Raw genomic sequence first — 18,120 nt, 5'->3', positions numbered from 1 at the left:
ATTGCAACTAAAAGCTTGTCTTTCTTGAGGAATAATGCTATGAAATATATGTTCGTTTTTAGCATTATCAATTATTAACCACGTCTTCTATAACATTATCTTCTTCGTGTTGTGATTGGTGATTACCGACATTTTTTGGCTTGAAAAAAAATCAAACATTCTTCTTCTGTACCCATAATTTAACATAACATAATTAAAATAAAAACTTATTATCAATTAATCCAGCATAATTGAGGACTAAAACAATTCGTTCATTAAAATTTAAATTCTCACTGATAGAATATTATAGATAATAATCACTAAAAATAATAGTAGTATTAAACACATAAAGCTAAATGAATCTAAAAAATAAATGCAATCTTAATTACACTAATTATGATTATAATAGTTAAAGTTAATATTATTAATATGATAAATAGGGTTGAACATAAACTGAAAAGAAAAAATGAAATAAAACCTAACCTTGCACAGTTACACTTGAGTTTCGCACGAGACGTCAGACGATTAAATTTAATAAATGTGAGGTGTGAATGAATGTAGATTTAAATTATACTACGCAGGTATATAAATTAATTGGATTTGGGTACTATTATTTATTTAACTTGTTGATATGGTTCATATGGACTTAAATTAAGATAGGCCAATTGAAAAAGACATGTTAGTTTTAATAAACATAGTATGATATAATTCCGTTGAGAGTGGCATTGTCACCTTTGGCCACCCTATTGACTCCGCCTATGTTAAATATGAACTAAGTTTATGTTAACCAACGATGCTAACCTTGAGAATCGTTCTCCTTTGGAAGTCTTTGACGAGGATATGGAATGTCTTGGAGGTTCAATAAAAAATTTCTTCATATTCGCTTATTATACAATTAACAATTAATTATATTATAAATAGAGTACATTTATATAAGATTTACATGCTGGTTTACTAACATTTGTTAATTATAACAAATCATTCAACGGTTTTTCTTTAATGCACTGTGATTTTACGGATACTTTAACTAGTTCTATTAAAAACACTAAGACGACTTGTATCGGGGATAAGATACGGCGTGTCTTGCAGAGTTGGAGGGAAAGAAACGCCGGTCGCCGGCGTATCAAGGCTGCTCTTGGTGGCGTGTCTCCGGCGTGAGTTCGAAAGTGACGAGGGGAAGAAACGGCGTCCTGGACACGTGGCATAGGTTTGGTTGCATTTTTTTGACCGTTTGAGGTGTACCGTTGGAAAAAAATAATAAATTCTTAATATCTATTTATATCTACCATTTTCAAATAAAAAAAAAACACATAACTTCAACTCCAAACACTCAATACTTCTATATTCTCTACAAAAAAAAAAAAAAAAAAAAAAAAAAAAAAAAAAAAAAAAAATAAATGTCTAACACTTCAAAGACTCCAAACACTTCACGAAATGAAAGTGGTGGCATCAAAAAAGACGGAGTCCTTGACAATTTCAATGAGTATGTTCGTATGGCAACCACGCTAACACATATTGATTTGTTGGGGAGATCGTCGGCCACAATGGAAGACCCGGAAGACGTGGTTCGTTTTCAAAATCTGAAACGGTATGTCCGTAGCCAGATGAAGCATTACGACTTCCCTCCCGAATGAGTAGGATTAAGTTCAAGACGTGTACGTCTTTATTTTAGGAATTTAATAAATGTAATTTTCTTTTTTAGAATTTTTAATAATGTAATTTCTAGTAGTAATGGTATTAATTTAAATGCGTTTTTATTTAATTTATTATATGTGTATTTTTTTTTCATTTTAAATTACATAAGTAAAAATAAAACAAATAGAAAAAACAGAAAAATAAAAATGTCACCTCAGCATTCCACTAATAGTAACAAAAAAAAAAATACCACCACTATTTCACTCAAAAAAAAAAATACGTACTACTCATCCAGAAAGTACAAAAAAGTAAGTAACACTACAAAAAAACGCCTTAACCAATACAAGTGGTCTAAGAACTCATAGTTAATGAAAATGTCAAACTACCTTTTTGTTTATTTTACAATTTAACCTCAATTTCACTGTCTCATATTAATAGTTAGACAAAACACACAGTTTAATTACACTTTTTATTGTTTTACACCATTACTTTTTTTTTATCTATTTTTAGTTTTTCATCTAAATTTTTATCTTAGAATTGCAGTACTTTTTTTTTTTTTACTGCATTACTTAAATGTAAATGTACAAAATGCGTCATCGTTACTTTGGTTTTGATATGCAATCACAAAACCTCCAAGAACCCTAAAACATACTTATCACTCTCAATCGGAGCATTTAAATCCATGAAGTTCCTCCGTTCATTCTCCGGTAAGTTTCCGGTCAATGTCAATTTCATATCCTCATTCTGTATCATTTAGATCATCAACACTGATTAATCATAATTTTTTTTTTCCTTTTTGCTCTTATTTCGTTAGCTAATCGCAAATCACTGCTCGGAGCAATCGGCCGTCGTAACTTCGCCGTTTCCGCCAATGATTACGCCAAAAGAAACTACGCTAACAATGTATCTGAATACAACACTGTCATCAAATCTATCACATCTCAACGACGGTATATCATCTCAATCTATTTTATTTAATTTCTCAGCTATTTATATCATAATACGACGATACGATTGATCTGTTAGGGTTTTGGTGAGATATTGATGGTATATTGTTAATTGAGATGTTTATCTATAGGATGTGGTTGTTGAGAGATGTATATGATGATATGATGTTGGATGGAGTGAAACCGGAGAAGGATACGTTTCGTGATTTGATTGCTGGTAGCATGAGAGGTGTTCGGTTGCAGGACTGTTTCTTTTTCCGCGATCAGATGAAGTCTATGGGTTTGATTCCTGATGTAGGTTTTGATAATTGTGCTTGGTATCTTATGCTATTGCTCTATAGTTCTGTTTTTTATGAGTTGGACGTTGGTTATATGTGTTATAGGTTGTGTTGTACAACTTCATGATTTCTACGTGTGGGAAGTGTAAGAATTCTGTTGAAGCAATACGGGTATGTCAATATGTGTTTTGTGTATCTGTTTATTACAACTTGATTAACAATCGTGTGCTAACTCTTTGTTGTCTCTATAAATGAAGGTGTTTGAAGAAATGAAGAAACTTGAAGTGAAGCCTACTGGACAGACATTCATTTGTTTGATTAATGCATGTGCAGCCACTGGACGATTAGATCAAGTGTATGCATTCTGTTTGTGCCTTAAAAGCTTTAAATCTTTGTTTCTAATTATGATTTATAATAATATAATAATAATATATAACATTTCAGATATGCAATTATTCGTGATATGACTGCTGCTGGTCTTGGGCTAAACAAATTTTGCTATGCGGGGCTCATAGCAGCTCATAAGAACAAGATACCATTAGCAGAAAACACATCTGCCAAGGTAACCAGTACACTATCTTTCAAAATTTTGTGTACTTCAACTTGTTTATTTTCAAGAATTCAAATGTTTTTATCTGTTTGGGAAAGATTTTGGAGCTTGTTGAACAGTCCAAAGGATGGTCTTCGATAGAACAAACAAGGGATAGTGCTGAAAATCTCTTGATGAACATTAATGAAGAAGAGATGTACGATATTCCTACTGCTGCGTACATTAACAGGAGAGGTGGGTTTGTGAATAGGTCCCTCACAGTATATCATGTTGCCTTCAATGCTTGTGCTGACCTTAAGGATACTCAGGTACTATCATATAGCTATATTATGTTATAGTCAAATGTAGAAAAACCATTCTGTTAGCATGAGTTTCATTTTGTTAAGAAAAGCTGTTCACACTACTTCTCTGTTTATATTGGATTAATAAAATGACCATTTTCGCTTTATTTATAGTTACTGCATGACTATGGTGATTCCATGTTGGGTTCGGGCCACTGTCGAAAATATGAAGGGACAAGGGGAGATTTGTAAACTTTAGTGCAAAAATTTTGGATTTTTAGATTTTGCCCCCTGTGGTGTTTTTGTTTTGCCCAAAAGTCTCCATATTTTGCCCCCAAAACCTCCATATTTTGCCCAAAAGCCTCCATATTCTGCCCAAAAACCTCCATATTTTGCCCAAAAAAAGTTGCTACGCTTTTAATTTTTTTTTCTCTTGTGGACCTGTTAGATTTACACGGTTACGCCTTTAGATTCGTTACCTAGCTGTTTATGGGTTATTGCTCTTGTATCATTTCCATTTTATTGAGTTTCTTGTTTGTTTCTGTTTGTCATAAACTCATAATCAATGTTGAGGGCAGTCTATTAGTCGTATAAGGGGAGTTAATGATGATTGCTTTTTTACGAGCAGCAAGCATCTGGATTTGTTGGATAACTGTTGTAATGTGCTTCATAAACCTGATCTTTAGGTCTCAAAGTTCACAACTCCCTATTCCTTTTTTTTTTTTTTTTTCCCTTTCCGAACAGCTATAATATTGAAAAACAAAACCTCTAGCAAGAAGCTAGAGGAAGATTACAAAGGAGATAAAAGCCAATTGTTCCAATTTAAATCTCGTCTACTACGATTTCTAATCCAACTAAAAGACATAAAACGAATAATATCGAAAATATAACTTTTCTTCATAGGATTAGAGCCAAAAGTCACGCTGTTCCGATATCTCCATAAAGACCAAAAAGCAGCCGCGAATATGACATACAATCGATCCTTTTGAAGGTTCGAACCATTCCACGTATCGAACCACTGATTCCAATCGTTCCAGAAGTTGAAAACTGGAAGCCCTTTATCAATCCATAGACGAAGAAGCCTCCATATATCAGCGGCAATATCACAAGAGAACATGAGATGATCTCTAGATTCAACCACAAAGTTGCAAACAGGACAAGCTATAGATTCGATCTCAAGACCACGTGATGAAAGATTGAATCTTGTTGGAATCCTATCAAGCTTGAGCCGAGAAGCTTTAGCCAGAATGTCGCCTGAGAAAGCGATGGGAGAATAACCTGATCAATAAGAGTTCTGGTCGAGTTGACAGCAAATAAACCCGAAGGATCGACGTGCCATGCCCAAGAATCCGATGAAGTAGAGAAGCTGATCACTCCTATGTCTACAAGCATTGAGTTAAGGAGAGCGTTGTTTCTACCTACCAATGATCTAGACCAACGCCAAACCCACGAGCCATCAATATATCTGTCCGAAACAAAGCAGTCTTGATTCTCTTCCAAGTGAAAGAGACGATTATACCTGTACATAAGAGACTCAGTTCCACACCAGCAGTCCTTCCAAAATTTAATATCATTCCCATTACCCAGCTTGCGAAACAAACAATTAGTTGCAACCATTTAGTGGAAGAAAGAATAGAAGACCACGTCCCTGAGTTGCAAGAATCCAGGTTAGTTAAACCCGATTCGCATCCATGAATTGCTTTAATCATAGCGACCCATAGACAATCAGGATTTGTAGCCATACGCCACCTCCATTTCTGCAGAAGAGCCATGTTTAAGGCTTTTAAACTACCAATGGATAATCCTCCGTTGTTAGGGGAGGCAAGCACATTAGACCACTTAATCCAAGCCATTTTATATTTCTCACCATCACCGCCCCAAAAGAAAGAAGCTCTCAATTTTTCTAGAGAGTTAATGATCTTTTCGGGGCATTTAAATAAGGACAGATAATAGATACCTAAGCTACCAAGAACAGATTGAATAAGAGTTAGGCGGCCTCCTATAGATAAAAGATTGACTTTCCATGAAGAAAGTTTTCTTTTAAATCTGTCAATGACAGGTTGCCAACTTGATGCCCGGTTCATGTTGATACCCATTGGAAGACCAAGGTACATGAGAGGAGAGGAGCCTGGTGCACATACTGTATCTTGAGCCATGTTAGCAATATCCGAGCCACTAACACCAAAACCAAAAAGTTTTGGATTTTGATATGTTAATTTTAAGCCCAGCAAGCTGATGGAGCCGATTAAATATGTTGATAATATTGTGCAACTCAGTATGATTCCAATTATCAGTAATCATCAAATCGTCTGCAAAGAAAAGATGTGAAAGAAAAAAGTCATTGTTACCAACACAAACACCATTAATATTACCAGCTTGTTTTGCCTCATGAAGAAGGAGATGGGAGTCCTTCCATAACGATAATAAACAAAAAAGGACTTAATGGATCTCCTTGACGTAATCCTCTTTTAACCGAGAATTCTGGAGTAGGGCTCCCGTTGACCAAAACCGAGGTTCTGGTAGAGGAGAGACATTTTAATCCAAGACCTCCATTTACTGCTGAACCCGAGGGTTATCATCATGTGGTCAAGAAATCTCCAATCGACCGAGTCAAAAGCTTTGTCGAAATCAACTTTAAAAATTAACAACTCCTTTTTATGTTTCTTGTACCAAGAGATAAGCTCATTTATCATCAAAACACCGTCCAATATTTGTCTCCTTGCGATAAAAGCTGTCTGAACAGGGCTAATGATTTTATCAATCACCCTGGATAGGCGGTTAGCTAATATTTTCGCGATAATTTTATAAATGATTCCAATCAAAGAAATGGGGCGGAAGTCATTGACAGTAACGGGATTATTAATTTTCGGAATGAGGGAGATAAAGGAAGAGTCTGTACCACGCGGGAAAGCACTATTGGAAAAAATAGATTTTACCAAAGCAGACACTTCACCACTTCACTTTTTAACAGATCCCAATAAGTTTTCAGGAAAAGAAAAGAGAAGCCATCTGGTCCCGGTGATTTTGAGCTACCACAATCCCATATGGCTCTTTTAATTTCATCATCGGAAATATCGTGATCAAGGGCCGAAACATCAGTAGGATCCAGGGTAACCAACGGAGTAAGAGAAGGCATTTCAGAATAGATAGTTTGCTGATCAAATTTTTCTTTAAAAGCTTCAAAAAATTCTCTTTTGACCAAAGGAGATGTGAGCGACGATCCTTCTTTCATAATACCACGAACTGCCTGATAATGCCTTTTCTGTTTTAGAACTCCGTGAAAAAACTTATTCTCATCCCCTTCGATAACCCATTTTAACTTGGACTTTTGCAGAATGTCCATATGGTCTAAGTGTTGGATTTCTTCATGTTCCTTACAAAGATTGATTCTCTCTTCTTTTTCATCAAGCGAAGCAATACCAGAATCGATTCTAAGATCAATATCAGTAATGCGAGAGGCAATCTGAGTTATCCTAGAAGAAGACTCCGATCTGCTAGCATGATTCCATTCTTTAATTTTGGTTTTAACATGCTTCAAAATCTCATTAAATGGCTTGTGAGCAGCAATGCTATCAGCAATAGCCTGCTTGACACAGTTATCAAAACCTTCACGGTAGAACCAGGAATTAAAAGATTTGAAAGGGATTGGGCCGAAGTCCATTTTTTCAGTGAAGAGAAGAAGTGGAGTATGATCAGAAGGCCCGCGAGGAAGGGCAGTGAGGTGGAGATCCATGATAGCTTCTGAAACACGTGTTGTATTGTTTTAAATTAAGTGGGACCAACCTAAGCAGTGTTGTAAAACATTCCGATTAGTGCCGATTACTCCCCGATTGCTCCTTTTTAGGAACCGGCCGACCCGATTTTCTAGAATCCGAGTAATTAATAGGTCAACATTGGTTAATGGGTCAAAATCGGATTTTGTTATTCAAAATCAGTCAAAGTTAATATCGGTCAACATTTTAATATGAATTTAAATTAGAGTTTTAGAGTTCTTGAACAAATGAAGATCATGTTTGTGTTTCTAGACAATTATATCAACGTTTATGTTTATGTTTATGTTTATGGACTTTTTGTATACTTGCACATAAATTTTGTAATTTATTATTTAAATGTATATAAGGTCCAATCCGATAACTCCCTAGTTGTTGATGACTCCCTCAAAAGTCTCGACCGAGTACTCCCAAGCAAGGTTTCAAAATTCGCTATTCGGGGATTAATCGGTCAGGACTTTGGTAGGATTAATCGGGTTGTACTTTATGCATTTAAATATTAAATTTCAGAAATTATATGTGTAAATATAGAAGAAAATCATAAACATAAACATAAACTTTAACATAATTGTCTAAATTTGTTCATTTGATTCAAAAACTATAAATTTCTAGTTTAAATTCATGTTAAAATGCTGACCAATTTTGACTTTGACCGACTTTGATTACCAAATTCGATTTTGATCCATCAGTTGACGTTGACCGATTAATTAAACGGATTTTGGAAATACCGGAACGGATTGCTCTTAAAAATGATTAATCGGGTATTAATCGGGTTTTTTACACCACTGCCCAAGTAACGAATTGTTCAAATTTGACCCAAAGTAATCTTTTTAATAATTGACTCCTTGGAATCCTTTATGGAAATGCCTAATTTTTTTTACTCATTGTTACCGACTGTTATTTATTTACTATTTACCTGTTCAGGCAATGGCTTTTGAACAACATGCATGTGCTTTGCTATATGCTCCATGTTAATTTACTCTCTTTAATATGCATATCTATATTGCCACTATTAAATTGTTTCTCATATTCGATGTTGCAGGCAATTGATACTCTTCAGGAGATGCTTAAGAAGGATAGCAAAAATCCAGATGTCTTCATAATTTTGCAAATAATGAGGTAATAAGTTTTAGGAATCAATTATAAAACATGTGCTACATATCTAATTCACTGTTAGTGATAAGGAAATTGTTATTGTATAGACTATGTAAAAAAAGGTGTAAGACTTCGTTCCTTGTTACGAAACAAATGTTAACTTTACCTCATCATCTTTCATAACATAATTTAGATATAGATTATATAAACAAAATAATAATAATATATAAATAAATAACCAACCCTATGCAATGCTGTACATGTAGCAGATGGTAGTAATAAATTATGCCTCTTCGATTGACCATGCTGACTTTGTTGTTGGTTAGAAATTTTTTTTTTTTTTTTTTTTTTTTAATTATCTATTATGCCATTTTTTTTAGAACCTATGCTGATGCCTAAGTTTTCTTTGACTATTGACGTGTAGGTGTTACCTAAATTCGGGAGACATTGACCGTGGGCTTAAAGTTTTTGAAGACTATATGAACTCTGGCAGCCCACCTATGCCAGATCTTTATGCTGTAAGTTCATGACAATATTATTATTATTTAACTTTAAAACAATGTCAATGTTGCTAGATCATCTTTTTTATGTGCTTGTTTACATATGATATATACGTCTGATGTCGTTGTTTTAACTAATTGAGGATTTTAAGCATATGTCCAGCTGATGTTGCAATCCACTAATAATTTTTTTAGAAAATCTCTCTGAACTTGCGTTTTATTAGTGCTTATTGGCTACACTAATGATCCATGAACATGATTCAACAACAACAACAACAAAACCCAATACCACATGAGTGGTGTATGGGGAGGTGAGATGTAGACAATCCTTCCCCTATCCGAGAATAAAGACAAGTCATTTCTCCACCCATAGTGAAACACTCTCAAGAGTAGAGAAAGTCATCCCTCTCTTTATTCAACGGATAAAGAGATTGCTTCCGAGAGGACCTCCGGCCTGGCCTTTAAGTAGGAAAAAGTTTTTTTAAAAAAATAAAATAAAATAAAAATAATAATAGACGCCATGAAAATGGTAGAATCAAATTTTCATGGATTTTAAATCCTGCATGAAATTTAATAGTCATCCCTCTCTTGATTCATATATAGTTATTCAAAATAGTAAACTGTGTTGTGTTCATATAACTTTACTGTGTCTTCTTCAGACTTATTGATTTCAATAAATTGTTATTGTTATTCCTTCAGACGTTTATAGAGGGAGCCATGACCGGTTATACACCCAAGGGTATGCAAGCAGCACTAGATAAACTGGTAAACGGTTGATGTTATGTTCTCATATGTACTTGCTAACACTTTTTTCTAATGTTTTGCTAACTGTTGTTTGTTTTGTTTTGTTTTGTTCGTTCAGACAGAGATGAATGCTAGGGGATTTAACTTGGTTCCAACAACGGGTAATGCTCTTCTTCTTGCAGCATCTGGTGAAAAGGTAAGCAATCTTTTAGTGTTATCATTTCTAGAGTAAATTATACGGATAGTCCTTGTGGTTTACATGAAATTACATAAACCATCCTTATCTCAAGCAAATACACCGATTGTCCTGACTTATAAGGTAGTGAATGGTGGTTGTCCTTGTGGTTTTAATAAAAATTACACCAAACGTCTTTTATCTTATAAAATTACATTGATCGTCCATGACTTACTTAATAATATACGTTGACGGTCCCTAACTATTCAAATAGTGCGTTAATAGAAGGGACGATCAACACATATTTTAAGTATATCAGGGTCCATCAACTTATTATTTTGGTTAAGTCGGGATGATTGGTGTAATTTTTTAAAAGATAAGGACGATCGGTACAATTTCAATGAAAACCAGAGAGACTATTGATGTAATTTTCAAAAGATAAAGGACGATTAGTGTAATTTCAGGTAAACCACAAGAACTATCAGTATAATTTACTCTTATTTTATTTTGGCTTTTCAGTGGTCTGCTTTCGTAACAACGTTTTTGAAGTAGTTGTTTTTTTTTTTTTTTTTTTATTTATTTTTTTTTTTTTTTATGTGTTAAGGAAGTTTATATATGTATCCATTGTTTGCAGACCGGAGGATATACACTTGCTAATATGGTATGGGACTTGATGCAATCTCGCAATATTTTTCCATCTCTTCCTGCTGTTCAAGCGTATCACGATGGCTTAAAGGTGAGGCTCGTTTTATTTAATCTTATTAGTGATGGTTCTTTTGAAACTATTGGTGGCAAAATGGGTGGGGCAGGGTGTATATTACTTGGCAAAATGGGTGGGGCAGGTGAGGCTCGAGTAGACCCTTTCAAGCCTACTACTTGAGACTGGTTTTTGTGTGCCTGTGATTGTTCTTACGTTAATGTTTTTTGCATGAAATATCAGGATCGAGATATACCTGAAGACGACCCAAGACTGTTGAAGGTGTCAAGTACTCTTCAAAATTTGCTTGGAAGAGTTGGAAGGAATCTTGGACAATTTGGAGACAGAAGATAAACATATAATGTTTTTTTATTTATTAAGTATTGTGTTTTGTTGTATTCTAGGCAAAAGTTCTGCTTTTTTGTTTCTGATTATTACTTTTTGTTCCTAAGATATATAATTTTGCAGTGTATCAATGCTGACAAAGTTTTGGTTTTTACAAAAACTTACACGTTGCAAATAAAGGTTTTACTTTGCGACTTTTGGTGGCTCGACATGTACAAAGCTAGTTTCGAGGCTTGTCCTCAGGAATAATAATGGACCAGGTTCGAGCGGAGACAGAATTAGGAGGAATAGGGTATATATGGAATCACATAAAAATCAAAATCAGCTTTTTGTGCTTATTGTTCAAAATAGGAAGAATAATTTTATTGTAATGACATCTTACCATGTATATAAGATCGCGTCCCTGCGATGGTAGTCTAGTGGTTGGAGGACATTTAGCATAAAGTGGAGGTCATAAGTTCAATCAGAGCCTTATGACCCTTTAAGCTTGTATTACACGATTTTTCTCTTACATGTTAGCCATGGGAACGATCGGTTTGGGGATGCCGATTTTTATAGCATTAAACTTAATTAGTTGAGACAACTTGGGGGTTAAGGCAATAGTGAACAGTTTCCTTGAGTTTGAAGAATGATCATACGCCGTTGTCTATACCATAATGCCCATATTGGTGGGGGCGGATTCATCAACCATTTTCAGGAAGTCACTGAATATTCAGTATTCACCATGATGACCTTGATGCCAAACAAGAGTTCACAAGCAAACACTTGATATCTATCCTATTTGATCCTTGTCCAATATCTTCATTTTTATTTTTAAAAGAGGTTTTACGCGCAAAAAGTGTACTGTCGACCCATTTAACCAATTCAACCGTATCTAACTTCTTTTATTTTGATTAAACTTGGTAAATACCAAACATACCATTCATTAGTATTTAGTAATGACCGATTACTATGAGCGTTTGCTTTACGACATCAAGGACATAATTGCTCCACTTGAGAGTTTAAAAGACACATAAGTTTTCATGTTATTTCATGATGCAAACATGGTATATCAAGTAAAATAAAATGGTATTTTTGAACCTCTTTTGCATATATTCGCAAGCAGCATGATTAGTACTTTAGCAGGATTAAAAAAAAAAACCCTTATATATTCACATGATGATGATGATGATGATGATGATGATGATGATGATGATAACATTTTTCATGTCATACATGGCATGATGACCATCAATGATTCAGAAGACCAGGAACCAGTTACTTGTATACTACATGTTTCAAGATTCATATTTCAATATTATTATTATATATGCTCTTCAGATTAACTACAACATCCACCAGTCTGTGCAACTGTTCCATCTCTAGCTCCTGTGCCTTGAGGACGACCATACCCAATCTTGATACCGGATGACTAATAATTTCCAAAAAAATATAACAATTCGTCAGCCAAAAGTCTCGATGCAACATAATTCGAAGATTCTAACATTAAACAAGAAAATAATGAAACAGAACACAAGTTATAATACCTCATTAGACACGTCAAATACACCTTCCTTAATCTTCTCGAGTATCTTTTCAGCAGTCCTCAAAAAAGCCTGTAATCAAATATAAATTCATAAAAACAGGATTAATATACTAAGATAATAATGTTGAATATAATTTGATTTAAAAGATTGTTGACATTATGAAATGGGTGATTTTAAACCCAATCGCCCATTTGACCATTAAACTAAATTTCAAGTGGTTCTCCATTTAACACACTAAAGACAAAGCTCAACCCGAATCGACCCGTTAAAAAGAAAATGGGTTAACAATGCCACCTCAAAGAATGTAGATGAATAAGCGAAGATACCTCCTCAACAAGTTGTGAAGTTCTAGCAGATGCCTCCAAGAACAAAAGGTTATTTTCCTTTGCAAATTGCTGTCCTTCTTCTTTACTGACAGCCCGTCTGTGCGAAAGATCACTTTTATTTCCGACAAGCATGATCGTCATGTTCGGGTTTGCATGCTGACGTGCATCTTCGAGCCACCCAGCTAAATGATTGAACGTTTCTCTCCTAAACAAGTTAAACTCGTAATAAATACACTAGTAAGTAAATTTTTGAGCGGTTAATCAGTATGCAAATGTTCATAGATCATAAACACAACTCGTGTATACATGCAGAAAACATATGTATGTATATATGATGATATATTCAAATAATTGTATGTACCTAGTAATGTCATATACCAGAAGTGCACCAGCTGCTCCTCTGTAATATGATCTGGTGATTGATCTGAACGATTCTTGTCCAGCCTGAAATGAAATATAAAATCCTCGGTCAGAATCGGACCGTCAGGATAGATAAGATGAAACTCAAACAATACAAAACGATAATACACAAAGATCATATTACAGAGGAGATAGGATGAAACGTATGATACATATCAGCCTAAAAGTCAAGATATATCACAAATCAGAAAAAATAATGGATACACAATTTACCAAATAACTACTAAAGGCACCGTTTAATTACAGATTTCGATGAACATAGTAGGGTGTCAATCGCCACTTTACGGCTCTTAAAATGCAAAGTATCAGTCTGACAGTCACCACTTTACACGTAATTACATTCAAAACTCTAAAGATCTTTGTGCTGCCGTTTAGCAGTATCGATCAAAATGTCACCGAAAAAATAAGCCATCTTCCAAAATTAGAAAGCCAAGTACCCACACACCCCAAAACATTACAATTCCAACTGCAGCATATAAACTCTACGCATTTTTTCAAGAAATCACTACAATTCCAGAACAAAATGTATAAATGATGCAAAATGACAGGCCTCGGTACAAACAAAACTAAAGGACAGTATACAGTGGCGGAAACAGGTGGGGCAGGGGTACCTGCTCCCAGTGGATTTTCATTTTGCCCCAGCTGGATTTTTTGTTTTTTTCCCAAAAATCTTCATATTTTGCCCCCCAAAGCCTCCAGATTTTGCCCGAAATCCTTCGTATTTTGCCAAAAAAACCTCCATATTTTGCCCCGAAGCCTCCATATTTTGTCCAAAAAAGTTGATACTTTTTTAAAAAATTATTAACAAAAGTAAAAAACAGTAAAAAAAAAAAAAAACATTTAGCATCAACTGATATTAACAAAGAAATAAACTGATTAAATTCCTAAAAATCAACAAAAGTGAAAAACAGTCACCGAAATCATTTAGCATCAAATCTATCAAACGTCATAAAAAATTATCGAAAAAAAGACTGAAATCATATAACATTAAGAAATGTAAACAATAGAAAAACTAGAAACAATTATTAATAAAAAAAAAAAAAAATACATACAGTATCCCAAATCTGAAGTTTAAGAGGCCTGGCATCAACGGTGACCATACGAGCACCAAATTCAACTCCAATAGTCAAATCATGAACAGGTTGAAACCTTTTATCAGTGAATTGCAGCAATAAACACGATTTCCCCACACCTAGTACATTAATTAACACTTGCTTTTATTATATATAACATATATAATATATATGTATGATATAATTTCTGATGAAATAAATAATGGTTAGGATTAAGATGATTGGAGAAATGATTGATCATATAGAACAGAATAGAGAGATAGATTACCTGTATCGCCGATGATTATGTACTTGAAAAGGTAATCGTAAGACATTGCAGTAGTATTTGTTTAGCCCTAACACAGCGGATGATGATGATGATGACGATGACGATGATGATTGATAAAAATAAAAATAAAAATAAAAATAAAAATACAAAGTGAAAATGGGAATTGTGTGTGTGTATTTTTGAGGTTTATGGTTTGGTAGAAAGGAAACTTGACTTGACAGAAACGTCGATGCGTATCTTTGATTGAATTTCAATTGATATCATCAAAGTTTAGAATCCTCATAACATAACAGTCATCATTAAATTAAATCAATCATTCAATCAATAATTAATAATTTCTAATTTTACAACATAAGGTTTGCTTGAGTGGTATGTATTCGGATCTAATTTGGGTACCGTCAACGTTCCATTCTCACTCAAAAGTAGGGAGTAACCTTTTACAATACTCTCAACATCAATACGATTTGGAAAGGTCTCTGAAGGATTTTTCTTACCTTCGATAGTATTGCCAACATCGTCGCGAATTCCTGAGTAATCCCAACTGTGGTTGATGTGTTTTTCCTACGGATGTCAAGTGTGACCCATTCAATCCGGTCTTTGTATGGACGAGACGGAATCGCCCCCGATCCGCTCGTGAGGATGTAGCTCCTAATGAAATAGTTTCCGATAAGTAGAGAAATAGAATCCACATATTGAACTTTTGCGTAGTCTTTCACTGAATGAAGATGCGAAACCTCATCAAGTTGGTCTGTAACCCATGAATTGGGTTTCCTTATAACGCGTGTTTGACTGACAAATGAGAGCATTCGATGTTGATATCGCTGTTAAAAAAAAAAAATTAATAATCTCTACTTTTCTTACTTTTCTACTGTATATTAAAAAAAAATTTTAATATACTCCATTCGTCCCATATCTATTCTCCATTATTCCTTTTTAAATGCACCAAATTAATTATCCATTTTTATAAATGAAAAAGAATAATGACAGTTTTTTTATACCCTAGTTTATATGTGCAAGACAAAAGGATATGTAAAAGTAAGGTAAGACTAAAAAGTTAACAAAAAAAATACATGTATTAGGTGTATTTTTTATTAGGTGTATTTTTTTATCTGGAACAATAGATTTGAGAAAGACATTAGCAATTATTTAATGTATGATTAATTTTCAACAATTAAATTAAGCAAATTACAAGCAATACAGCTATACTCTAGTCATCCATTTATGTTAACTTAGGACTCTTATTTCGTAAGGTATACCTATATTCAATCATATATGCATTCAATCATCTATATTTTTACTAATATATCTATATCTATATGCATATATTCTCATCTATATCTTTATACATATACTCTTTGAAATGTCCCGTTCATATTGATTATAAACGTTCCATATTAATTGATTTTGTCGCGAGGTTTTGACCTCTATATGAGACGTTTTTCCAAGACTGCATTCGATTTTAAAGCAAACCATAACCTTTAAAATATTACGACGATTATCAAATAACGATAATCTAAAATATAGCGTTTTACACACGACCATTACATAATGGTTTACAATAATATTAAACATCAACATAAGTCTTCGAATGCAGTTTTTAAACAATATTATACAAGCATGGACTCCAAATCTTGTCCTTAATTTAGTATGCAACAGCGAAAGCTCTTAATAATCACCTGAGAATAAACATGCTTAAAACGTCAACAAAATTGTTGGTGAGTTATAGGTTTAACCTACATATTATTAAATCATAATAATAGACCACAAGATTTCATTTTTATAACACATCTCTTATCAGGCATTTCGCAAACTGCATAGAGATAAAAATCATTCATATGTTGAACACCTGGTAACCGACGTTAACTTAATGCATAGAATATCCCCAAAACAGAACCTCTCGTCTGTATAATAATCTCGAAGTACTAAACCATCCATAACCTGAATGGGGGTTGTTAAGCCCAATAGATCTATCTTTAGGATTCACGTCAATTAGGGGCCATTTCCCTGATTCTTAGGCTACCAGACTTTAAGGGAGATATTCGGTTTAATAATCCAACCATAGAATGTAGTTTCGCATACTTGTGTCTATTTTGTAAAACATTTATAAAACTGCATGTATTCTCATCCCAAAAATATTAGATTTTAAAAATGGGACTATAACTCACTTTCACAGATTTTTACTTCGTCGAGAAGTAAGACTTGGCCACTGGTCGATTCACGAACCTATAACAAATATGTACATATATATCAAAGTATGTTCAAAATATATTTACAATATTTTTTAATACGTTTTAATGTTTTAAATATTTTCAGTCAGCTGTCCTCGTTAGTAACCTACAACTAGTTGTCCATAGTTAGATGTACATAAATAAATTGATATATATTATCTTGACTTAATCCACAACCCAGTGTATACACGTCTCAGGCTAGATCACAACTCAAAGTATATATATTTTTGGAATCAACCTCAACTCTGTATAGCTAACTCCAACATTACTGCATATAGAGTGTCTATGGTTGTTCCAAATAATATATATAGATGGGTCGATATGATATGTCAAAACATTTGCATACGTGTCTATGGTATCCCAAGATTACATAATATATTAGAATACATGTATAATACAATATAAGTTAGCTAGGATATGATTTGTATAGATTTGTTACCAATTTTCACGTAGCTACAACAAGTAAAAATATCCAATCTTGTTTTACCCATAACTTCTTCGTTTTAAATCCGTTTTGAGTGAATCCAATTGCTATGGTTTCATATTGAACTTAAGTTTATGAATCTATATAGAAAAAGTATAAGTTTATAGTCGGAAATACAGGTTACAAGTCGTTTTTGTAAAGGTAGTCATTTCAGTCGAAAGAACGACGTCTAGATGACCATTTTGGAAAACATACTTCCACTTTGAGTTTAATCATGATTTTTGGATATAGTTTCATGTTCATAATAAAAATCATTTTACCATAAGAACAACTTTTAAATCAAAGTTTATCATAGTTTTTAATTAACTAACCCAAAACAGCCCGCGGTGTTACTACGACGGCGTATATCCAGTTTTACGGTGTTTTTCGTGTTTTCAGGTTTTAAATCATTAAGTTAGCATATCATATAGATATAAAACATGTGTTTAGTTGATTTTAAAAGTCAAGTTAGAAGGATTAACTTCTGTTTGCGAACAAGTTTAGAATTAACTAAACTATGTTCTAGTGATTACAAGTTTAAACCTTCGAATAAGATAGCTTTATATGTATGAATCGAATGATGTTATGAACATCATTACTACCTCAAGTTTTGTGGATAAACCTACTGGAAAAGAGAAAAATGAATCTAGCTTCAAAGGATCCTTGGATGGCTTGAAAGTTCTTGAAGCAGAATCATGACACGAAAACAAGTTCAAGTAAGATTTCCACTCGAAATAAGATTGTTATCAAGGTTGTAAAAGACGCGAGTCGGGGACGCATCGGCCATGCCTAAAAAACGACGCATCGGACGCAACGGTGA

General features: G+C 33.8%; 2 protein-coding genes across 2 annotated transcripts; one reads left to right on the top strand and one right to left on the bottom strand.

Annotated features, from left to right (window-relative positions):
- The first annotated feature begins 2,236 nt into the window (after positions 1 to 2,236).
- Positions 2,237 to 11,127, top strand: LOC139866845 (pentatricopeptide repeat-containing protein At4g35850, mitochondrial). Its single transcript, XM_071855137.1, has 13 exons — positions 2,237 to 2,321; positions 2,429 to 2,564; positions 2,693 to 2,855; positions 2,945 to 3,010; positions 3,097 to 3,194; positions 3,284 to 3,401; positions 3,488 to 3,697; positions 8,483 to 8,559; positions 8,960 to 9,053; positions 9,735 to 9,800; positions 9,898 to 9,975; positions 10,589 to 10,690; positions 10,895 to 11,127. Exons 1-13 carry the CDS (start codon positions 2,297 to 2,299, stop codon positions 11,003 to 11,005), a joined length of 1,344 nt encoding a protein of 447 aa, XP_071711238.1. The 5' UTR covers positions 2,237 to 2,296; the 3' UTR covers positions 11,006 to 11,127.
- Positions 11,128 to 12,052: 925 nt separating this feature from the next.
- On the bottom strand, positions 12,053 to 14,913 carry LOC139866511 (ras-related protein RABB1b). Its single transcript, XM_071854764.1, has 6 exons — positions 14,610 to 14,913; positions 14,321 to 14,460; positions 13,210 to 13,292; positions 12,849 to 13,053; positions 12,523 to 12,591; positions 12,053 to 12,407 (listed from the first exon to the last, which is right to left on the bottom strand). Exons 1-6 carry the CDS (start codon positions 14,653 to 14,655, stop codon positions 12,318 to 12,320), a joined length of 633 nt encoding a protein of 210 aa, XP_071710865.1. The 5' UTR covers positions 14,656 to 14,913; the 3' UTR covers positions 12,053 to 12,317.
- Positions 14,914 to 18,120: the final 3,207 nt, after the last annotated feature.

This window comes from Rutidosis leptorrhynchoides, chromosome 9 (genome assembly GCF_046630445.1).
Source record: "Rutidosis leptorrhynchoides isolate AG116_Rl617_1_P2 chromosome 9, CSIRO_AGI_Rlap_v1, whole genome shotgun sequence".
NCBI lineage: Eukaryota > Viridiplantae > Streptophyta > Magnoliopsida > Asterales > Asteraceae > Rutidosis > Rutidosis leptorrhynchoides.
The sequence above is the reverse complement of the archived record's forward strand: the minus strand, read 5'-3'. Positions and strand labels throughout refer to the sequence as shown.